This window comes from Pyrus communis, chromosome 1 (genome assembly GCF_963583255.1).
Source record: "Pyrus communis chromosome 1, drPyrComm1.1, whole genome shotgun sequence".
In the NCBI taxonomy this organism is placed as follows: Eukaryota; Viridiplantae; Streptophyta; class Magnoliopsida; order Rosales; family Rosaceae; genus Pyrus; species Pyrus communis.
This window is the reverse complement of record NC_084803.1, coordinates 61,527-84,503: the sequence shown is the minus strand read 5'-3', so window position 1 is coordinate 84,503 and position 22,977 is coordinate 61,527. Positions and strand designations below refer to the sequence as shown.

General features: G+C 37.6%; 4 protein-coding genes across 7 annotated transcripts; 3 read left to right on the top strand and 1 right to left on the bottom strand.

The window, feature by feature from the left end:
* Window positions 1-5,060: 5,060 nt before the first annotated feature.
* On the top strand, window positions 5,061-6,774 carry LOC137717768 (flavanone 3-dioxygenase 2-like). The gene is made up of 4 exons (XM_068457249.1): window positions 5,061-5,318; window positions 5,431-5,693; window positions 5,788-6,112; window positions 6,227-6,774. Exons 1-4 carry the CDS (start codon window positions 5,103-5,105, stop codon window positions 6,473-6,475), a joined length of 1,053 nt encoding a protein of 350 aa, XP_068313350.1. The 5' UTR covers window positions 5,061-5,102; the 3' UTR covers window positions 6,476-6,774.
* Window positions 6,775-9,730: 2,956 nt separating this feature from the next.
* LOC137740257 (small nuclear ribonucleoprotein SmD3b-like) lies at window positions 9,731-11,476 on the top strand. Its single transcript, XM_068480107.1, has 5 exons — window positions 9,731-9,954; window positions 10,530-10,582; window positions 10,698-10,764; window positions 10,852-10,908; window positions 11,174-11,476. Exons 1-5 carry the CDS (start codon window positions 9,796-9,798, stop codon window positions 11,231-11,233), a joined length of 396 nt encoding a protein of 131 aa, XP_068336208.1. The 5' UTR covers window positions 9,731-9,795; the 3' UTR covers window positions 11,234-11,476.
* Window positions 11,477-12,486: 1,010 nt separating this feature from the next.
* Window positions 12,487-15,499, top strand: LOC137740677 (U-box domain-containing protein 15-like). The gene is made up of 4 exons (XM_068480511.1): window positions 12,487-13,162; window positions 13,248-13,361; window positions 13,631-14,062; window positions 14,268-15,499. The coding sequence occupies exons 1-4, from the start codon at window positions 12,836-12,838 to the stop codon at window positions 15,321-15,323; spliced, it is 1,929 nt and encodes a 642-aa protein (XP_068336612.1). The 5' UTR covers window positions 12,487-12,835; the 3' UTR covers window positions 15,324-15,499.
* On the bottom strand, window positions 15,081-21,529 carry LOC137740683 (ABC transporter E family member 2). Of its 4 annotated transcripts, none has more exons than XM_068480531.1 (13): window positions 21,368-21,529; window positions 20,772-20,893; window positions 20,088-20,173; window positions 19,896-19,993; window positions 19,697-19,814; window positions 19,498-19,587; window positions 18,818-19,122; window positions 18,504-18,699; window positions 18,240-18,425; window positions 17,875-18,144; window positions 16,994-17,239; window positions 16,751-16,883; window positions 15,081-15,206 (listed from the first exon to the last, which is right to left on the bottom strand). In XM_068480531.1, exons 2-12 carry the CDS (start codon window positions 20,872-20,874, stop codon window positions 16,764-16,766), a joined length of 1,818 nt encoding a protein of 605 aa, XP_068336632.1. In that variant the 5' UTR covers window positions 20,875-20,893; window positions 21,368-21,529; the 3' UTR covers window positions 15,081-15,206; window positions 16,751-16,763. The 4 variants fall into 4 exon arrangements, with proteins under 4 accessions (XP_068336632.1, XP_068336617.1, XP_068336627.1 ...); XM_068480516.1 differs by lacking the exon at window positions 15,081-15,206 and adding an exon at window positions 16,311-16,676; XM_068480526.1 differs by lacking the exon at window positions 15,081-15,206 and adding an exon at window positions 16,311-16,625.
* Window positions 21,530-22,977: the final 1,448 nt, after the last annotated feature.

Below are 22,977 nucleotides of genomic sequence, written 5' to 3'. Positions count from 1 at the left end.
TATAGTAATGGCTCACAAAATTGGATCTATATCAAATTATCCCTAGATTTTATAACATCTAATGGCTACAAAATGTAATGTGCATGTTTTTAAACATTAGATGACATGGATTATAAAAAATAATAATGTTGGCAAGTGGTCATCTACCATAATGGTGAGAAGGAGTGTTGCCCTTGCATTACAGCATGAGTTCGACTCCATTCAATGCCTTCAATATATTTGGTTTTGATTCGACGCACATACAATTTCGAAGCACGTATGACATATTAAGCTATCACTCGATCTCTTGAATCCTTTGTTAGGTACTGTAAACAAAACGAAATCCTAAATCTTCACTCTTGGTATCTTTGGGTGATAAATTAGGTTGTACAAAACTTTGATTACGTAAATTTTACATGAAAATGGGGAGGAGGAAGGCATATATGCGGCCATGCGGGTGTGATTGTTCATGGAATGTAAGACATGAAAATATGTTGTATGATTTTGAAATGGATAAATAGACTTTCTTGAAAACCCCTTTCCATCTCATGTTAATCAAATTCTTTTGAGGGTAAGAACATCACTACGAGGTAGAATTTTTCCATATCTCGCAGGATAATTTCATGAAGGTACCATATATTTCTGAGTTTAGATTATTGGGCTGCTATATATTAGTGTTGTTAAATTGCTTACGGAAAAGATTTTCAATTGGGCAAAAAGAATTAGCGATTGAAAATCATAAAGTTGTGTTGTCATAGAGTACAACAAAATAAAGTGGAAGCAATGGCAAGAACCCAATCAAGAATCACCATGCCAAAATCAAAAACAGTTTCCGGCGGTGGGCAACTTGATTACGCAAAAGACAAAATCCCATTAATTGTAGCTTTTCTTTTTTATTCTTTCTTCAAGTAATTTTTTCGATTTCCTTCCTTAATGGTTTTTTTATTAATTACAATTCCACGTCTGAGTCAAAGTCATTAAATATATATTTACAAAATTTTCACGTCAGCTTATTGGAATCGTTAGATTTTAAGTAATCTAATGGCCAAAGAGTAGTGTAAAAGTATTTGTTAAAATGTTTGTTTCTTGATCCTAACTTTAGATGGGGGTACACTCATTTTCTACCACATATTTTGTAACGCCTATTATGTAACTTTTTTTTCAAGAAACCAAACCATCTATACTTCAGTTCATTATTTATATATAGATAATCCTTTCAAAAAGTTATACAAATTCAAAATCATTAACACATTCATTTGTAGTGAAGAAAATGAACGAGTATTGCTTTGTAATGACTATCATTTAATTAACTGAATGGTCATATGATTTCGGATTTGGGTGATTTTTGATAGATATAATCTTTAAGGAAAGATCTAAAAAATAGACGATTAGATCGTTGAAACACATTATGAAGTGAGCCATACAAAATGTATTGCTACCTTCCTGATCCTGTAAATATATATGGAAAACTATACATTGAAGCTAAGAGTTGACATAATCAAGGAAGCATGAGACAAACCTTTTCAGTTAAGAATCTCGCTAATCTAGCCAGCTGCTAATTAGTTATTACTTAGGACTGTGATGTTGTGTACAAAACGTATTATATATGATAATGATAGTGATATTACTTACTAAAATCATTATATTTTAGCTAGGTACGTATAAACCTAGTTGGTTAATTTCATTATATTTTTGCTGTATGAATATTATAGCTCTTGAATCATGATATAGAAACTTTCGCATCATGCATGCCTGTTATTGTTTCATGTGCATTGCTACAGTAATAGTTAGGGTCGTCCTCTCCTTAATCGCATAGCTCGCACAATAAAGAATTGAAGAATTAAAGAATGCAATAAGCTTAATAAGCTCCGTCAATAGTACTGTGTGATGTAACTGTGTATATATATGGAATAACGTATCTACTTTTTTATATTTTGAGTTCGAATACCGCAACTGTTAGCGGAGCTTATTGAATTCTTGTTTGTCCTAAACCCTGAATAAGTTTAATACAGCCGGTTGTTTGTCCTAACCCCCAAATAACTACTCAACAACGTTGCTCTCCTAACAAACAAAAAAAGATTCACTTTGCTAATTACGAAGAACTATACAAAATGTGGTGGATGTTAATGCAACAATAGTCGCAACACCAGTTACGCAAAACAAAGCAAAAACCAGTATACCGATTTCTCGTCCTAATTGCATCATAAGCAAGGTCGGTCCTGAGATCTTGGGGGCCTTAGGTGAACCCCTAAAAGAGGTTCTTGAGATTCTAAATCTTCCAATGTGTCACATATTTATATAAATAAAAGAGAAAAAAGCGTATAGGATATCTAGTACAATAGGAGTCCCGAGTCAAATTAAACAGTTGAATAAGCACAGGTTGGCCATAACAAAAAAATAAAACACCAAACAAAACTTATAATAAACACAGAAACCTATAATTGCAGCAAAACATCACACAATCAAGTTTCCTTCCTACCCTTTTCAATAGATAACGTAACTAAGTTACTCAATCTCTATCGAAGACAGTACACTACTTGATCAACTTCAAATTTAAAAAAAAAAAAAATCATAGTACGAGGATTAATTACCTCAAATCAATCTTCTAAACTGTATGAGATAGTTAGTTTGCAAATCTATTGAAATAGTGATATGGAGATGGAGTTCTAGGGAAATGCTCAAAGAAATACAAAACCCTAGGCCCTTGGATCGACTAAACGGATTGAAAAAAAAAATGAAAAGAAAGAAATGTGTTTGGTGAGATCGAACTCATGCCCAGCAAACAACGTAGTTTCTAATTCACAAACACGGTAACAATCCAATTTTAACAAAATGCTTAATTTTTTGTTATTACAAACCTAACAGATAAGATAAATGAATTTTCAGAGACCTTTTCAGGAGGGAGAAAAACTGATATGGGGCTTGGCTTGCCATTGGATTTTGCTAAGGGACACTGCAATCCTCTCAAAACTCGCCACGTGGCAAGTCTTAAATATACTATTTTTTTATTCTCTTATATTTAACATTCAAATAATTATATTTTTTTACTAATTAATATACACCATGAGATCAAATCTAATGGTTCATTTTTTTTCTTTTTTTTCTCTCTCATTTTTCTTCCCATATTTTCTCTGCCGTCTTCTTCCACAAATTCTCTGCAATCTTCTTCCCTCTCCTTTCTCTAAATACAAATGTGCAGACTATTATCGAGTTGATTTTTTCGCAATCTATTTGTACACGTAACTCTTGGAGTGGATTTCAGAATTTTACAGAGAATAACCTATCTAAACTAAAAGCAGGACATCACTTACTACGAAAGTTATTTAGCTTATTACGCCATATAATAAGCTTAGAAAACCACTTAGCAGAAACCTATCATTTGAAAAAAAAAAAAAAAATCAAAGATTAGATTAATATATTAATAAAATACTCATAATAAAGAAGGTAGATGTGTCCGGATACCATAATTTTTATTATAAAATATAAGGAAACCAAATACCCTCACTTTAACCCATAACCCCCAATTATAAGAAAGAAAGAAAGAATTAACTCTAATATGTGATCAGATAAACTATTGACAAAGAATAAAAAAAACCTTAGAGATTTTTGGTTGCTTCCCATGATAAGAGTTGGATAAGGTTTTTTTTTGGGGTGCATAATTTTTTTTTTTTTTTTTTGAACAAAAGCAAGAAGCAGAAGTGGGAAAGAGAAGAAAGTGAAGAGTCCTACGACAAAATATAAGGGAAATTTTGGGAAGAAAAAAATGCACCATTAGATTGATCTATGTATATTAATTAGTAGAAAACTAATTATGAGAATGTTAAATATAAAAGAATGGTAAAATATTATATCTAAGACTTGCCACTTGGTGAGTTTTGAGTGGATTGTAGTGCCACTCAGCAAAATCCAATGGAAAGCCAAGCCCCACACAAGTGGTGGCCTCCTCTTCCGGCTACCCTCAAGGCTGGTCCTAGAGCATATGATGCCCTAAATGAAACCTAAAGCCCGTCCAAAATGAATGCTCGTTTAGCCAAACTCAGTAATTTTTTTTCTAGTAGAGCGATAGCCTTAATGGGGTGGACAGTTAGTTTTTATGGGGAGATGAATCGGTGGGGATTGAACGCACCAGGATGCAAAGACATGATTGTTTTCTGCCTTTACAACAAAGTGCCATCAATAATTTTTAAGCAATGCATAAGTGAACTTCCTAAACTACTTAAACTACAAGTCTCTTTTGCAATCCAATATTTTTAAATTCTAAAATGTTTTTGAATGCTCTTGTGAGAATTGTTAATGTCAATTCAATTTTTCAGCTTGTATTCCTTGGCACTCTCTACAGTCGACCGTCGCATGTCAATCTTGAACGTATATCAAGTTCGGGCCTGACATGGTGCCCACAAATAGCCTTCCAAAAAAATAGCCTGATAGGGCACCTTTTTTGTGTGTTTGGGCAATTAAGCAGCCCTTGCTTCTGCCTTTTAGGAACCGGTGGACTTGCTCTAATGTGCATGTTGGTTGGTTGGTGCCTATTCTATTAATGTATTTGGACATTCTCACTTTATCAAACTTCATGTGTCATTTTGTCTACGAAAATAATACTTTTTGGAAATTGTTATTAGCATTAAAAAAAATCTCATTCTACACTCCTCACAAATGTATTATTTTTTTTTTAATTATAGAAAGTTTGAAGTATCAAATGAGATTATTGGAATGCTAATAACAATTCCTTACTTTTTAATGCTTTTGGCTAGAGATTAAAGATGAAAAGCAAAAAAATAATTTCAAAGGCATTCAATGTCTTGTATTTTGTGCAAAAAAAATAATACATGACAATTGATGAAGTGAGATCGTCGAAATGCAAAGGTTAGTGCAAAATTGCTAACATTTCTCTAGATATCCATCCTTGGATTGGAGCACGATTTTTCAATTTTAAAGGGCAAAATGAGACCCGAGTTTTGTTTCGGGGGGCAAATGAACAATTAAGCTTAGGCTACAGGGCAAGATTGTAAATGAAGACCTTATCACCTCGGAATAAAAATAGAATAATAAACAAAAGATAGAGATACAGAACAGTGCGTCAGTCACTGACTATTTTGAGATCAGATTCAGGTTGGAAGGGAAGAATGGAGAAGCTTATATCAAGAAGGTACAAAGAAAGACCTATGCCTGAGGGTTACATATTCCCACCCGATGTAAGACCCGGAAAGCTTACTGTCGTTCCTCTATGCAACAACACCATTCCAGTCATTGATTTGGGTTTGGATGGTGAAGGAGCAGCACAAGCTTGTGATATAGTTGACCAAATACTTGAGGCCAGCCAAGAATTTGGATTTTTTCAGGTCATTCAAATTCTTCAATCTGTAATTCTGTATGTAGCTTGTAAGTTATTAGTACTAGTGTATATCAAATTCTAAATGAATAATTTTTCATTTTGTATATGAAGAAGAGCAGGTAATTAAACATGGGATATCAGAAAATTTGTTGAAGGAGACGGTGGGATTGTTGAAAGAGTTGTTCCAAGAGTTGCCTGATGAGGACATTGCAAGCCTCTACTCCGACGACCCCAACAAAAGCTGCAGGCTCTTCACCAGCACCAGCGGTGGAAATTTTGATGCGGAACCTGTTCATTTTTGGCGTGACAGCCTCAAACACCCTTGTCATCCTCTTTCAGAGGAATGCTACCAACTTTGGCCTAAAAAACCAACTAGATATCGGTAAGTCCAAGCTTAGATAATGTACATATGATGTATTTTCAGACAGACAGCTAGTATTTAGTCAAAAGGGTTTATTGATGAGATTTGAATTCAGAGATGTTGTCGGGGAATGTTCGACACAAGTGAGGGAACTGGCTTGGAAGATCTTGGAGCTAATGAGTCAAGGACTTGGGCTGGGACCTGGGTATTTCAGGGGTGAAGTAAGCCAAGAAATGTTACTGTCAGCAAATTATTACCCACCTTGCCCGGAACCAAGTTTAACACTAGGATTACCTAAACACGGTGATCCAAATCTTATAACCATTTTACTCCAAGGGGATGATCATGTCAGTGGTCTGCAAGTTCTCAAGGATGGGGAATGGATTTCTGTTGTTCCTTTTCCACATGCGCTTGTGGTTAATGTCGGTTATCAATTACAGGTACAGCCTCCCTCTCTACCATTATCTTCCTCACCGATCGCCTTCTTTTGGTTTGCCATGCATGACCATTGACAAATTATACACGGTTGCAAAATTGTTGCGGGGATATTGTAGGTTATCAGCAATGGCAAGTTGAAAAGTTCTGAACACCGGGTAGTGACGAATTCAAGTGCTGCTCGGATTTCAGCTGGGTTTTTCGTGATGCCTTCCCATGATTGCCTTATAGAACCTGCTGCAACTCTTATCAATGCAAGCAATCCCCAACTTTACAAAGGCTTCCCATACAAAGACTTCTTTCTCAACTTTGGTAAAACGCTGGGAAAAACCGAACAAGTACTGGATCGCTTTAAGCTTCAGGGTTAGCTAGCTCAATGCAACTTGAAACGGGATATTCAAAAGTTTCGCTTTAAGCACTGCTCATTTGATCAAATGTCGTTTTTGCGTCATTATTGCTCCCTGACGAGGCAAAAACTTACAAAGGTCTCCGACTACAGTTGGAGTTTATTTTGGGTCATTTAATTGATAAGTGCCATCTCTGTGAAGAACTGAGAATCGAGTTCGAGTGAAATTTGCTTAGTTGTGTGAATCATGTGTATCCAATTAATCTTGAATACATATGTGATGAGTACCGCAGTATATGGAAATTTGTTTATTTTCATGTATATATGCATTCTAGTCTGCAACTTCATCTGCATCGGCAAGTCGTACAACCTTCTTCAGAGCGTTTAACACTGATACAAAGAAATCCGATTATTAATATTTATTCACAGGCACAGACCACATATTATATGTACAGAGAGCAAAAAATGTCAGTCTTCCGATGACCCTTGGTCACACTCTTGTGCTCTTGACCAACAGCATTGTCATGATTCACGGAACCCAGTTCGTTCTTCAAAGTTCTCCTGCCCAACCACAACTTGCTTTAATGTTCATGTCTGCCTCCTCACCTTCATCCCCTCGATGATAAACCTTATAATTTTGCAAAGAAACAATTAAGCCATATTCCATCACTCAAGTTTTAATTTAAACAGGATGTGACAAAACCAAGTCACCACACAACGTTTAGAATCATGTTTCTATTTGCACAGAAATCAGATATCAAACACGATAATAAAATGTTCATCAAAACCATAAAACAGTAACATCATATGGTGCTGAATAAATGGTACCTTTCTGAATTCTGATGGTAGTGGATCCCAGTAGACACCATCATAATTCATATGATGCTGCGGACCTTGCTGGGTCCACAGTGGCAGGCATATTGAATCCAAGCAGGGATGCGATCAACCCAAACTCCATCTCCATGCTTGCATTGTGAGGAATGGCTGAACTTCCACCAGAATCCAAACCCCAAATTGGTTCTTCTCCATCTTGTGTTTGGAGCCATCCCATCCATTAAAGCTCATTCACGGTACACAATGTCCGCCTTCTTCTCTGTTAAATCCAAATTTCAAATAACCTAGAGATCCCATCCATTAAAGCTCATTCACGGTACACAATGTCCACCTTCTTCTCTGTTAAATCCAAATTTCAAATGACCTAGAGATGAAGCAAACAGGTGTTAAAGGAAAACAGATTCCAACGCTTTCCATGTCTCCTCGGCATCTATTGTTATTAAAAGTATGCTCCGCCTGAGAGTAACTCCACCCCTAAAGACTTTGTGCCAGCACCCCGCTCATTTATCCACTCAAGTAAACAGTAATAGACTCAAGTGTACAGTAATAGACTAAAGCATCTCCGCCCCTAAAACCAAATAGCCTAGTCAATTTTATTAAAATATTATTAATTTTTATTATAAAATAATAATTTAACAAAATGAAGGGATATGAAACTCCCCCACCGCTCCCCTCCCCTGTCTCTGCCCAGAAGCTTCCCCACCACTCCCCTCCAATGTGCAGAAGAAAGAAACCCATTAGCAAGATGAAGGGATATGGGAAGAACATAGTGGAAGGGATCTCTCTCTCTCTCTCTCTCTCTCTAAACCTCAACCTCAAGGAGGGCGTCGAAGGCCCCCAAACCCCCATCCCCATCGCCCTTTGCTCCGCCTGCAAATTGGCCTTCTTCAACCTCAACCTCGAGGAGCTCTGCACCAAGATCTCTCTGCGATGTGTTGATCGTGCGGGAGGTTGATGGCCCGGCTGACGTCAGATGGCCCGGCATGTGGGTCTGTCGATTTTAGGCCGGTCTCTTGCCTGGCTTGGGTTGGGTGCCGGTCAAAATGTTAGGCTGGAGTGGATAGCCTGGGTGCCGGGCTGGTTTTTTGGCTGGGTGCTGGCTTATCAGTTCCCCAGTGGAACTGCTCTGAGAAAGAAAGCGTGGATTTTAACTAGTTTATTAGTGAAAGTCGATAGTAGTGGGGAAATAGAATGAAATGAAGAAGAATGTGAAATCACGGTTAGCATCCCCTTCCCCAGTTCCCCTTGTTGGAACGTGAAACTAGTATTCAAGCAAGATGAAGCAAGGTAGAGCATAGTAACAAAGTATTACATGCCGAAGGCAGAAGCCAGCCCAGATTCATGTGTAATGCTTATGTTAATGCCTCCTAATTCAATCGGTGAAACCCTAAAACCCTCAACCTTTTGAAAAATTTGGAAAAATAGCCAAAATTTAAATCAGACATAAAATTCTAGCCAACTATTACAAATTGTTATAATTCTAACCAAAATTGATATGAAAATACTGCAATACCCTTTCTTAACTAAAATATTTGCAAACCTACAACTTTTTAGTGTCATTCCAAATTAATCACAACATTTCTAAACATTCTAAATAAGTTTCAAACCTATTAAAAATGTCAAATCCATTAAGCCCAATTAATTTTTCAAACATAGATTATATTCAAAACTCATCAATTGGGTATATCATGAACAATATTAATATTAGTTGTCTCAAAATCTAAATTTCAAACATAGATTATTCTTATATAATATGAAACCCAATGATCAAACATGTATTGAATTGAATAAAAAATGGATCCAAATTGAAATTACATCAGGAGGGCAATCTCTTAACAAAAAAAAAAAAGGGTTAAGAATTCAGATAGGGCTTCAAGGAGTTTTTTTTTATGTTCATGTGATTCCTTATTTGTTGATACTCAACTCGTAAAATTTCCAGTTATTTTTATGGGCGGTGAAGATGATGGTGGCAACATCGTGACAGTTCATACCATTTCAGTAACCTCCATGACCTTCTTCTTGAGTTGGTTGCTTGAGTTGCAGGGTGAAGTTGGTGGTTTTGCGTAAGGTTTGGAGGTGATGGCATGAATGGGGTAGGTGGATGCTATGCTTTTATGACTTCTATTGATAAGCGTAGTTAATTTAACAGATTTTTAACTGAGACTTAACAGATGTGACATTTTTATAGATTGGGTACTTGTTTGGAATGTTTAAAAAGATTTAAACCAATTTAGAATGACACTAAAAAGTTAAGGGGGTTTAGGTACTTAATCATTTTCGTTTCTTCTGAAAAAAGAGTATTGGGCCTTTGGCCCAACAACATCCTCAGCGGTCAGGCCCAAAAACAAATGAAAGTTTTACACTAACGACATGTCGTGTGCAACCGACGCAATGTGTGCGAATGCGCAACTATAAATTAGGGGAAGAGAGGGAGGGGAGACGGTTCGTTTTAGGGTTTTGCGGAGCAGAACGGAGCGAAAAGAAGACCAACTGTCAGTAAGTGAAATCATGAGCAGAAGTTTGGGAATTCCGGTGAAGCTTCTTCACGAGGCGTCAGGGCACGTGGTGACGGTGGAGCTCAAGAGCGGTGAGCTTTACAGAGGAAGCATGGTTGAGTGCGAGGACAACTGGAACTGTCAGCTCGAGAACATCACCTACACCGCGAAGGTACTCCAGCCTCTCTCATCTATCGTTTCTTCTTCGTATATAGTTTACTGTTATTTTTGCTTTCTTTGAACGCCTTCGATCTCTGCTGCCATCTTTTAAATTAAAACCCTAGATTTCATGCGCTTGCACTGACACTGCACCTCTCTCTTACTGAATCTGACGGACCAATTACAAGACAATGTTCTCAAAAAAAAAAAAAAAAACCCTGAGCTTTTAGAAGTAGAATAGGCTTAAAAGCCGATGAAAAAGTTGGATTGAAAGGTGAAGGAATTGGAATTCTGCACTCTATTAGGCATATTTCCCTAGATGGAGCTGAGTGATTATTTCCATATTTTAGGATCGGAAAAGGGGGAGAGGGAGAGGGTGAAGAATCTTAGGCACTTAATGCGTTTCATTTTTTCTTGCTAAAAAATTGCCAAGTTAATCTTATACGTCCTGATGGTCAATTTTGAAAAGAAGAGAAACGGAAATTAGTTTAGAAATATCCGATGTTGGATGTTACTTAGTCGCTCTTATTTTCAAAGCTTGAACAATTTGTTTCATTTAGTTTTTGACATTGGTACACTCATCTACAGGACGGAAAAGTTTCACAGCTTGAGCACGTATTCATCCGAGGGAGCAAAGTAAGGTATATAATGACGGATCCTTTTTGTATGACAGCGGCCATACATAATTTGGTCAAGTTATGTTTCTTTGCTACTCCCAATGATTGTTCCACTGATATTGATTTGAAATTTTAATAGGTTTATGGTCATACCTGACATGCTGAAGAATGCTCCAATGTTCAAGCGCCTGGATGCTAGAATCAAGGTATCATTCCATGTCTAAATGATCATTGAGTTATCGATAGTGATGAATTTTGTTTTTTACTGACATTTTGATTTCTGAATCTGGAAGGGCAAGGGTGCTTCACTAGGAGTTGGCAGAGGTAGAGCTGTTTCAATGCGGGCTAAGGTAAGCTCTTCTAATTTTTAACTGAATCTTAATAATTGAAAGCTTGATGCCTTCCATTTGAACATTCACGTGTGAGAAAAATGTGGCGACAACACAGAATACTGCATGTGAGAAATAGAGGGTTCCTTGATTTAGCCCTCTCTTCTAGTACCTTAGCTTAGGCATAGGGATACAAAACTCTGAAAATATGGCTTGAACAACTCTTTTATAGAAATAGAAAAGGGGAAATGGATTCAGCTTTGAATAAATATATTTTCCTGTGCAGGCTCAAGCTGCTGGCCGTGGGATAGCTGGTAGGGGGGTTGTACCACCTGTTCGGAGGTAATCAGTTGGACGTAATCAGTCCTTTGTGCGACCCTTCAGCATCCTCGTTGTAAAAGAACAGACTTTGTTTGGGCGATGAGGAGAAATCAGAAATTGCGTATCTTGACAGGCTGTTCTCGTTTTGTATGCATGTTATGTTTTGGATGCTACATCTTTTGACCTTACATTTACTCGATTTTCTTGTAGTTGATATTGTTGATGTAATAGCTTCGTTTCAATCTAAATCTTCAGGGTTAGTAGCCTTCGTTCTGTTTATTTTCTCATAAGTTAAAAAGGAGAGAAGGAAAACCCTGTGGCATATTTTTTTCATCATCTAACCTTTCCCGTGAGCCTGTCGTAATAGTCGTTGCTGCTAGAATGACAGGCTCAAAACCAGATGAACATGACAAGTATCCCCATCATGGTGAACCAGAATCAACTGAAAGAATTAAGGCCTTTTCCTCCCTTGCCATTTATATTTCAACAGTTAAACTAATACACATGGATAATGGATATACATGAAATAAATTAAATTTCGACGAAGAAGTTTACAGAAATTGAGGAAAAGCCAACACATAATGTAAAAAAATTAGTGGAAGTAACCATATAGTCTAAAACAGTCTGCTTCCACGTCCACTAAACTTGATACTAATAAAATTCTTGTGTATGGCTTCTTCCACTAGAACCCCAACCCTGCACATAATATGCACGTGATATGTATCAATGTCTCTATAATTCGTTTTTAAACTCTCTTCTTTTGTTTTCAGAAGTCCGAAACCACAAGTCACTCCCCCATTCTTTTATTCTAGTCACGCAAGTGACATTCTGTAAAACTGACAAAGTAGACATGATATGAATCATTATAAATGAATTAAACTATGTTGTAAGATATGAATTAAACTATTTTTCCCAAAGGTTTCTTTGAGCCCAATGGTTGGAGATGGTTTTGGGAGAGGGGCAGTTAAAGCTTATATTTTAAGTTTTATTCCAAAAGTTGAAGATGGTCTTAAGAGTAATGTTATACTTATCACATTTTTCATACCACACTTGAACTACTTCTCTAATAGAAGTAGAGTCCACCAACATAAATAGATCTCATCTCTATTAAAGAGGTTGTGGTGATAAAAGTAACATTTTTTGTTTCCTAATTATAACTTATGTCTGTGTTAGGGAGAGGGAGAGAGAGAGAGAGGGTAATACTAATACTAATGCTATGTGAGTAGTCATAGTAATACTAGCGGATCGTGGCAATTGGCAATTTACCGCAAAGGGAAGCCCAAAAGTAGGTTGGTTAGAAACTAACCGACTTTCAAATAGCATTCTATTTTAGACTTTATGTATTTTCCAATTTAAAAGGCTACGGATCCGAAAAGCTCGCGAAAAGCTTCTGACAGGCACCAAGAACGAACACACAGAGCACCTGCAAATGGAATCCATGGACATTAAGGTTAGGGTTTCGTTATCTTCAACCCGGATTCCAGCGGCGAATTATGCATTCATGAACCCTAGGGCAATGCTATTGCTAGTTCGCTTACTCGTGATTTGAAGTCAGAATTACTCTAAGAAACTAGGCTTTTGTTTTTTGGTTCATCTAGTGTACATATATGCATAAAGGTGGAGGCCCATGGTGATCGATGGAGAGATCAGAGACGAAGGTGAAGGTGGAGGTGGCGGAGGCGGCGGAGGAGGAGGAGGAGAGATCAGAGATGAAACTGCGGAAGGTGTGATTGAATATGTTGCTCAATTCGGAGATTACCGAAGAACGCAGAGGAAAGAATGCTACAACCTGGTGCGGCGTATGAAGCTCTTGCTGCCGCTTTTTCAAGAGACTCGGGAGCTCGATGGGCCAATTCCGGAGAGGGGTGCTGCTTGGTTGGCAAATTTGAAGAAGGTGCTTCTCATGGCAAAGAAATTGTTGAAAACTTGTAATGAGGGGAGCAAAATTTATCTGGTTAGGCTTTTTCCCTTTCAAAATTAATAGATGTTCAAATTCAGAACCGTGAATTATTAATTTATTTGTTGTAGCGGTAATTTAGGCACTTGAAAGTGAGGCAATCATGGTTAGATTTCATGCGGTTCATGAAAGACTCGGTCAGGCTTTAGAAGGTTTGCCTGATGAACTTTGCCTATCAGATGAAGTTGAGGAGCAGGTATATACATATATGTCCCTTTTTTCCGTTTTCAAGCTACTGCTTCCCATGTGTTATTTCATTTTTTTTCACACAGAGATCTTTTATCAATCTCGCTTTGCTGCACACGTTTGATATAAGTTTGTGTATCAAAAACTTGTTCCTGATTGTTCCGGGGTGGGTGGTGGCGTTAATTAGGAGATTGGTAATTTCTTAGACAAATTAATTAGCAATCCAATCCAGTCTAGTTTTGTTTCTGATATAAGTAACTTTTTTTTGCTTTGTTTCAGGTTGAACTGATGATCATGCAACTTAGACGAGCGAGGAAGCGAACAGATACACAGGACATAGAGCTCGCAATGGATATTATGGTGGTTTTGTCCAAAAAAGAAGATAGAAATGCTGATAGTGCCATTATAGAGAGGCTCGCCCAAAAGCTAGACCTGCAAAAATCCGAGGACCTTAAGATAGAGACAATAGCTGTGAGGAATCTGGTTAAGGATAAAGAGAGAGGAGGGCCAGGTGCAGAGACCATGCAGCAAATCATTGATCTTCTTAACAAATTCAGACAAATCGCAGGAATGGAAGCGACCAATGTCCTTGACAACCCTGTCATGCCTAAAATGCTTGAGAAGTGCCCGTCTTTGATGATCCCTCATGAGTTCCTCTGTCCAATCACGCTAGAAATAATGACGGATCCTGTTATTGTTGCAAGTGGACAGGTGAGTCGCTTACACGAAACATGCACCGGCTAGGTTTCCCTAGTATATATTTTTCTTCCTTCTACTCATGTCGTATGTATCGGAGCATAAATCTTGTAGAGTAAAAGTAAACTTGGGCTCAGTTTACGTTTACAATTGTTATATTAACAGAACGGGAACTGATTCATCTTTATTGTTTTCCCCGGGTTTGGTTATTTCATTAAAGACGTATAACAGAGAAAGCATACAAAAGTGGCTCGACACCAATCATAGGACATGTCCCAAGACCAGGCAGACTCTGGCTCACTTGTCACTTGCACCAAATTATGCTCTAAAAAATCTAATCATGCAGTGGTGTGAGAAGAACAAATTCCAGCTCCTGAAAAAAGAAACTTCCACGGGCCAGGAAAGCTCCTCCACCGAACACAAAGAGGAGATCTCATCATTGGTTGACCAGCTGTTCTCAAGTCACTTAGAAGTGCAAAGGAATGCAGTCATGAAGATTCGTTTGATCTCTAAAGAGAACCCAGAGAACAGAATTTTGGTTGCCAAAAGTGGAGGAATCCCGCCACTGGTGCAACTTCTTTCCTACCCAGATTCTAAAGTTCAACAGCATGCAGTAACGGCTCTTTTGAACTTATCGATTGATGAAACAAACAAGAAATTGATAACCAGAGAAGAAGCCATTCCAGCTATTATAGAAGTTTTGCAGAATGGAAGCACAGAAGCTAGAGAGAACTCTGCAGCAGCTTTATTTAGCTTGTCGATGATCGATGAGAACAAAGTAATTGTGGGGGAATCAAATGGCATTCCGCCATTAGTAGACTTGTTGCAGGACGGGACGATTAGAGGTAGAAAAGACGCTGCCACGGCACTGTTTAACTTATCTCTGAACCAAGCAAACAAGGGGAGGGCCATTAGTGCTGGCATTGTACCGCCACTGCTCCAGCTACTGAAGGACAGAAACTTGGGCATGGTCGATGAAGCGCTCTCCATCTTCTTACTTCTTGCATCACATCCAGATGGACGACAAGAGATTGGACAGCTCTCATTCATTGAAACTCTGGTGGAATTTATCCGGGAAGGAACACCAAAGAACAAGGAATGTGCAACGTCAGTTCTTCTCGAGTTGGGATCAAGCAATTCCTCTTTCTTACTTGCCGCACTGCAGTTTGGAGTGTATGAGCATTTGGTAGAGATCACAAGGAGTGGAACCAACAGAGCTCAAAGGAAGGCAAATGCACTTCTGCAACTCATAAGCAAGAGTGAACAAATTCCTTGAACAAGTAATAATTAATCTGTGTAGAATAACATTAATATTTTCTCAATTTTGTTGCTTTTATTTGATTTGATTTGATTTGATTCTATCCTTCTAGGGTGAATGAAATCACATGTGTATGTATAACAACGTCCACAAAAATGCTACGACTCAATATACAACTTTCAATTACTTCCTTTTACCCTATTTTGACTTGTAACAATCGAGAGCGGTCTGACGAAGGAACTCCTGCTCAAGATCTACTCTCGCTCAAGACCAATCCCTAACCAAACCCCTCCCTCGCTCTACGCCAAAATCCTAGACCTTAAACCATCTTTGCCTCACAAAACCACCCATGGCCATCTTTCTCTCTAGTATTACCCTTAGTTATGGAAGGAAGAGTTATGTGAAAGTGAATTAATCCTCAAGAGGTGTTAGAATAATGTTTCAGAGGTGCAGAGTTTTTGTGAAAACACAAACTTGAAAGGGTCTTGGTATAATTTAACCTAGAAAAATATTAACACACGAAACCCGGACCAGTTAGCTTGTCCGGCCCACACGCATCACCCGGTCTCATTTGTGTCCCTCCCCACTCTCAGACCACACCCGAGACTCACGCAAGAACCTCTCCATATGATAGGTTCTCGTCCAAATTTCAATCACTTGGCTTTTTCTTTTCCCAGATTTTTGGCTTATTGGCTATCTCCTTTAGTTAGAGACTGTTCCATTCCATTCGATTACAAAGAAGACTCAAATACCACTCCAGCTTCATTTCGCCTTTCCATTCCCTTACACCCCAAGCTAAAAGTGCAGTAAACAAAGAATCATTTGGTAAATAATTGGTTGAGTTTGTGACAGCGTCAGTTTTTTCAACAGTCCACACTAAACAAAGAACCGTAGAATTCTGTCTTCAGCATATCAAACGCCCATTAGAATTCTTTTCCCTGAGCATTAAAACCTTTCCACACTTTTACAAGAATAAGCCCAGGCATCTACAGAACAAATTTGTAATGTAAAAAACAAAATTTACCATGAGAGATGAAATCACCGTTACATAAACCCAGAAAGCACAACAGTTAAACATCGTTTCCTCAAACATAGAGTTAACTGCAATCGCTGATACTATGAGAGACCATTAATTGTACATCTAGATTGCCTCGCCCAATGAGAGACTAATTTACCAAAACTGCATCAGTGAAAGGACACTATCTATAGGGCAAGGGCATGATTTACTCAAGTAGCTAACAACATGGGAGGGCCTGGAAAACACGTTCTCTCTGGTAAACAAAGGACCTCCGATCATTTGTCAGAATGTCATGACTTCTGCTGTGATTCCATTATTAAGGTCATATTAACGCCCTCCAAATTTGGCCAAAACTGTAATTGGACCAACTTGTAATATCAAAATGACAACAAAAACACGAAATAAACGGAATAAGAATGAAACATACCATCAAGACTTTATCAATCATCCAGGTAATAGTAGGACCCAGCAGCTTTTTGTTCCCTATCCTTCGTTGACTCCAATTTGTTGATTCTTGGGCGATAGTTAGTCGGGTCACGTCTAAATGTGATATCAAGATGCTGCATGATTTAAACAAACAAACAAACAAACAAAATAAATGGAAGTTACTTGTGCACAGCGAGGGAGAGAGAGCGAGAGCAATTCCAATGAGATTAATTGCAACATTTACCGATAAGAATAGATTCATCCCAGTCAACAATGACTGGGGACAATTTGCAGTACAATCAATTGACGGCTTCCCCTCATAGACTATAACTCTATCCGCCAAGTAGGTAGCCATAATAAAATCATGTTCAACCACGAAAGCAGTTTTCTTAGCATGAAGGATGAACCTCTTTATGACTTTAGAAGCAACAATACGCTGCTCAGAATCAAGATATGCACTTGGTTCATCTATCAGATAAATATCTGCTGGCTGCATTGAGTAAATAGAAGCGGACATTAGAATGTATTCATCAAAACTGATCCGCATGCACTTCAACTAGTTAGAACAACGCAGCTGTAAGGCAGAACCTTACCAGAATCAAACAATAAAAAAAAACACAAAAGTGAATCTAATCACTATATTTACATTGTTTACTTTACAGGCAGAGCACAGCAAGATTGCCACGAGAAACCAACTTTACATATTGGTAGATATATGAATTGCATACTGAGAACTGACACATTCTTATTCCTCAATTATTTGGATTCACACCTAGCATGTTTCCTATCTCACAAGAAAAACTTATAACTCCTAGGGATCACAATATAGTGTCTTCCCCCAACCACACCCCCCCCCCCCCCCCCCCCCCTGGAATGCCAGATCTTTGCAAGCAAGCTTCCACAAAGGCATGGAACCTGACTGATGACAGCAGGTCTTGTAACCATGCATCCGCAATATGACCAAGGAGCGGGTGGGATTGTCTGTGTTTCAAAAAGCAACACCTTGGATCCATTTCCAACTTCCACCCACTCAGAAGCAGCCAAATAGAAAGACTACAACAAAGTGTTCAAATGAATTCATCCCGAGATTCAAATTGTCCTACACAAAGTAATAAATAAATTTACCTTCCCGAGGCATAGGCATAATGCAACCCTCTGCAACTCTCCGCCAGAGAGATTCACGACTTCTTGATCCATTAATTGTTCAATTAGAAGAGGCTTCATCACATCCGACATAAATTGTGGATGAGTATATGAATCACGAATTTTTGAATGTAACAAGTGTCTGACAGTGGATTGAAACTTTGGACTGATTTTCTGGGGCTTGTAAGAAACATTGAATTCAGGTATCTCCACATCTGAATTTTCTACAATATCAGGTTTCAATAGACCCGCCTGAAAATCGGATGAATATATGTTAACTCAACATCTGAAACAGAAAAGCTATTGTTAATGAAGAAAAAGAAAATGGAAAAAGAAACTAAAAATACCAGCATACGAATAAATGTAGTCTTCCCCGTTCCGTTCTCACCCAGCATCACAATAATTTGAGAATCCGTAAATTCACCCTCAACCACACGAAGCCTGAAATTTCCCTGAGTTTTACTCATTGATGGGTATCTATATCGTGCATATGTCTCAATTTCCTCAGCACTTTCCTGTGGTGTCTCAGCAACCTAATACAGGCAACAAAGTAAATCAAAAAGTACTGATAAGTCAGAAGACCTATTCATGGACAAAATTTATAATCTTGCCTTAAATGTCAGAGATTCATCTCGGAACCTAAGATTTTCCGTAGGAACAAATCCAGCCAAGAAGATGTTGATTCCTTCTCTAACTGAGAATGGAAGAGTCACAACTCCATATGCACCTGGTTTCCCATATAAACAGCAAATGAAGTCTGACAAGTAATCCAAGACACTAAGATCATGCTCCACAACAATTACATAGCTGAAAACACAAGGGAATATACTCATCAGCTAAACATGAAAGAAGACAATCAAGAAAAAGAATCCAACAAATACATGCAATGAAAATTTGAGAGAAGAGAAATATACGAAAAAAAGACCTATTAGGCCTAAGTAAAGATCGGATAACTTGGGCAGCTTTAAGCCTCTGTTTCACATCAAGATAACTTGAAGGTTCGTCAAACATATATATCTCTGCATTCTGTATGGCGACGACAGCAATGGCAAATCTTTGAAGCTCCCCACCTGATAAATCCCCTACACTACGTTCTATAACCTGGTTCAGCTCAAGGTCAGCACACAGTTCTTCCTTCATATCCCTCTCATCTTTCTGGTTGAGCACCTCCCCAACATTTCCTTGAACTGCTTTTGGAATGTGATCAACATACTGGGGCTTTATAATGGCCTGTTAATGAAAAGAAAATTACAATTATGCAATCAGCACGAAGCAAAAAATTTATTACATAAAACAAAGCTTGGATAACAAGCACTAGGTCCGAAAACTAACCTAACTAAAAAAAAAAAACCTTGGAAATACACTTATAAAGGTTTTTTTTTTTTTTTTTTTTTTTGAAACTAGTGTCTCCGGATCTTTGACCCGACTAATCACTAGGCCCCCTGCCTGACCCCACAACATTTGGGAAGCAAGAAACTCTAGCAATTGCTAGGTGGGTACTTTGAGAGGTGTCGAACCCCAGACCTCTTGGTAGCAAACCAAGGGCCTGACCATTAGACTAAACACTCTTAGGTCACTTATAAAGGTTATGAGCATAAAAGGTACCTTCAAATTATCTTCCAGAATACGGGTAAAATAATTCTGCAGCTCAGATCCCCGGAAGTAGGTCAATATTTCCTGCCAATCTGGAGGATTCTGAAAAAACAAAAAAACTTGAAGATAAGTTAATCAAAGAATACAGCAAAAAGAGTTTGAATAATATTTTATACTGATCAGAAAAAGGGAATTTTGTAAGGAGTATTACCTTGAAACGGCCTAAATTTGGTTTCAACTTTCCAGCCAAAACTTTGAGGGCAGTCGACTTCCCAATGCCATTAGTTCCAACCAAACCTAGAACTTGACCTGGCCTTGGGACTGGTAACCTGAAATTTTGAATTTCTGTTAGCCACATAAATGCTAGCATGATCAATGATCACTTCCCAATAATGTGGCAAGGAGCTAACCTGTGTAGTTTGAAAGTGTTAGGACCATAACGATGGGTCGTATCTTTGTCTAAATCCTTCGGTAAGTTGATGATTTGAATTGCTTCAAATGGGCATTTCTGCATCATGAGATGGAACGGAGTCCAAAGAATGTCTTTAGAACCAACTAATGCAGGGAACAAAAAAAGAACAGTAACCACAATGTTTACAGACCTTAACGCAGATACCACACCCAATGCACAATTCTTCCGAGATAAAAGCAATCTTGGCTGCAGGGGTAACCTCAATACATAGTTTACCTGTAGATTGATTAGTTAGGTGAAGGCGGTGTATATTTGTAGCCAACAGTATATTTAAAAAATCGAGTTCAAGGCAAGAAAATCAGCTTTGTACAGAGAAGTAAACCTAGCCTAATGCATTACAGGAATTCTGCCAATACTGAAATATTAAATAATTATTTGGAGCCTCCACACTATATACGGGAGCTCATGCCTTTATTTTTAGCAGCCATTAGTAGAATCTTTCCTTGCTTTTATATACCATGTAATTAGAGCTTGGTAAAGTTTATGGGTAAATCTACTTGCAAGAGGCAATCCATTTCCTTAATTTCCTTTTAATAATCAAATAATTGAACACAAACAATAAGTTTCATAAGAAATAACAGTTCACGTGCTAAACATTCAGCTACTGAATCTAAGTAATCAAGAATTGTGCATAACAATACCCTCACGAAACATATAGCAAGCTCATAATTCAAGAAACAAGAAAATATTTGCACGTTTTGTGAAAACAAAAGAAACCATTATCTTGAGTGATTCGATCAATCCTGATATGCCATTTCCTTTATTAATAGAAACAACGAAAATATTAAAATTAAGAAGGGATACTATAATATACCAGTCTTGACAACAGGACAGCTCTTCTTGCATTCCTGGCGGCACTTCTTTGGCTTGCATCTGTCGGAGCTCACGATTGCAATACGGGTCAACCGGTCTGCCATCTCCTCTCCTAATCTTATTCTATCCACAATAAATCAACAAAATCATATTATGCCACACACAAACACAGAGAGAGAGAGAGAGAGAGAGGTTAGAGACATATGGCCACCTTCTTTGTCTATATTTGGTAAAACATGCTGTGCGCATGATCAAACGAAGGCTGGATTGGATTGCATAAAAAAAAATTTTGCAGAAGAAAGAGATTTGAAAGGCAAGTACTTGGGTATGAAATTGAAATATATATCTGTAAACATTTGATGTAGGCGGAGGACTTGGTCGATTTCATTAAAAAGCTTCAAGAGAAGAGTCATTAGCTAAAACTGTATCCAAATCGCCCAACACACCAGCTAATTACTTTGTCAGATTTCAATTAGTACTAACAATCAGAGAAAAATAATATGCTTACTGATTTTCAAATAATAATCAAACAATTCTCGCTTAATCTATGTTCTCCGGCAGCCAGATATACAGGAAGAAAATACACTAAATACTTACGAAGAAAACGAAGCAGATGACGGCGGAAGGCAGACGGACTGCTAAGTATAGGGAGGGGCGGGGAGGTGGTGTGGCGTGTGGCGTCCCAGGGGCGAGGAGAGCTGTCTCTTTGTCCTCTCTGTGATAAATGTTAGGGTTTTCAAAAACCGAAAGAGACTGACGGGGTTGTCTGGGCAGAAGCTGCGCGTTACCGTATTATTGGTTAATTTATAAATACTATATTAAAATAAGATTTTCAGACATATTTTGAATGTCATTTGTCTAAAAATGAATAAGCCTTTGAATTTCTTATCATTTGGTTGAAGATGTGGCTATTTGAAAAAATATCGAAAAATTTAAATTTAGATTATTGGAAGAGATAAGAGAGTGGTGCTTATGAAAAGGATCTGAGCCTAGCAAAAATAAAAGATTTGAGAAATGATGTAGAAATAGTTAATTATAGGGAAAAAAAAAATTAGAAGTTTTAAATTTCGGCCTACAAAAAAATTAAAAAAGAGCCCCTCAAATAGGCTATCTGGCGGGCTAAGAATGGCTAGTGCTATGGTTAAGGGCTGAAACTTGGCCTAGTGGGTTCCCCTTTTTTTCCGCCCAGCCCTCCATTAGAGTTGGGTTTTGGAGCATTTCGGGCTAGATTTCGGCCTATAGCACTATAACCATCTCTATTGAAGATGATCTTATAAATTGCTTCCTCAAACATATGTGAGACCCAACATCTGATAAGATTATGTCACTATTCAATAAATTTAATTGTATATTTTCATTATGCTCACGTAACAAATGAAACGAATTTTGAGTTTTAAGAAGTAAAATGACAAATTTTGAGTTACAGAGAATAAATTGAAATTAAATAATACTTAGTGAAAAAAAAAAACCTAAAAGTAAAAGGTTGGTGATTATTATATGGATATAGACGTTTCATATATGTTTTTTTTTTATTAGCAATTTTTTTTTTTTTTTTAAAACAAAACCCTTGCAGGATGATAAAGATGTTATTACAACGATTTACCAACTAGTACAGTGGTTTGGTATAAGTTTGAAATTCGACATATGAAAATGAAGTACATTTCAATCGAGTGCTCAACAAATTCAATCCTTTATACAAACAGATTTAATTCAATTTCGATCATCTTTGCATAATTTGGGTAACTTGGATTGCATTTAAAAAAAAAAAAATCTTCATGATTGAATCCAATGACTGATTTGCTTGTGACAATTCAATCTAGTTGATTTTATCCATTTTTTCTTACAAGTTGGGGATTAATTGGGAACTACACATGGACGGCTGACTACCATGTAAAGTAGATGGCGTCTGGATTGAGAAGGGTGAACTCGAAAAACTCTTGACTATTTTCATGGATCTGGAATTGCCGACGAGGAAATGTCTAGTACATTATAGAACCAAATTAATCATTCATTTTTAAGGCTTAAAATTTGATGATAATTGCTTCATATTTAAATATATAAGTAACAATGCCCATGATTTAGTAAAAATGATAATTGCATAAAGAGGAAAGAGGAAATATCTGCCTATCAGATAAGACATAAGTCTAAAGGAATTGGATTCCCTCCCTCCCATTATCATTAATGATTCTTGCTCTGGTGGTGGATGT

Bases quoted from the DNA above. Each gene is read 5' to 3' on its own strand.
- LOC137740257 (XM_068480107.1), top strand. From the start codon at position 9,796: ATGAGCAGAAGTTTGGGAATTCCGGTGAAGCTTCTTCACGAGGCGTCA. The intron at 9,955-10,529 runs GTACTCCAGCCT...ACTCATCTACAG, and splicing joins ACATCACCTACACCGCGAAG to GACGGAAAAGTTTCACAGCT. The intron at 10,909-11,173 runs GTAAGCTCTTCT...TTTCCTGTGCAG, and splicing joins CTGTTTCAATGCGGGCTAAG to GCTCAAGCTGCTGGCCGTGG.
- LOC137740677 (XM_068480511.1), top strand. From the start codon at position 12,836: ATGGTGATCGATGGAGAGATCAGAGACGAAGGTGAAGGTGGAGGTGGC. The intron at 13,163-13,247 runs GTTAGGCTTTTT...GCGGTAATTTAG, and splicing joins AGGGGAGCAAAATTTATCTG to GCACTTGAAAGTGAGGCAAT. The intron at 13,362-13,630 runs GTATATACATAT...GCTTTGTTTCAG, and splicing joins CAGATGAAGTTGAGGAGCAG to GTTGAACTGATGATCATGCA.
- LOC137740683 (XM_068480531.1), bottom strand. From the start codon at position 20,874: ATGGCAGACCGGTTGACCCGTATTGCAATCGTGAGCTCCGACAGATGC. The intron at 19,994-20,087 runs GTCTGTAAACAT...CTCATGATGCAG, and splicing joins GGTGTGGTATCTGCGTTAAG to AAATGCCCATTTGAAGCAAT. The intron at 18,700-18,817 runs GTCTTTTTTTCG...TTGTGTTTTCAG, and splicing joins TCTTTACTTAGGCCTAATAG to CTATGTAATTGTTGTGGAGC.
- LOC137717768 (XM_068457249.1), top strand. From the start codon at position 5,103: ATGGAGAAGCTTATATCAAGAAGGTACAAAGAAAGACCTATGCCTGAG. The intron at 5,319-5,430 runs GTCATTCAAATT...GAAGAAGAGCAG, and splicing joins AAGAATTTGGATTTTTTCAG to GTAATTAAACATGGGATATC. The intron at 5,694-5,787 runs GTAAGTCCAAGC...ATTTGAATTCAG, and splicing joins AAAAAACCAACTAGATATCG to AGATGTTGTCGGGGAATGTT.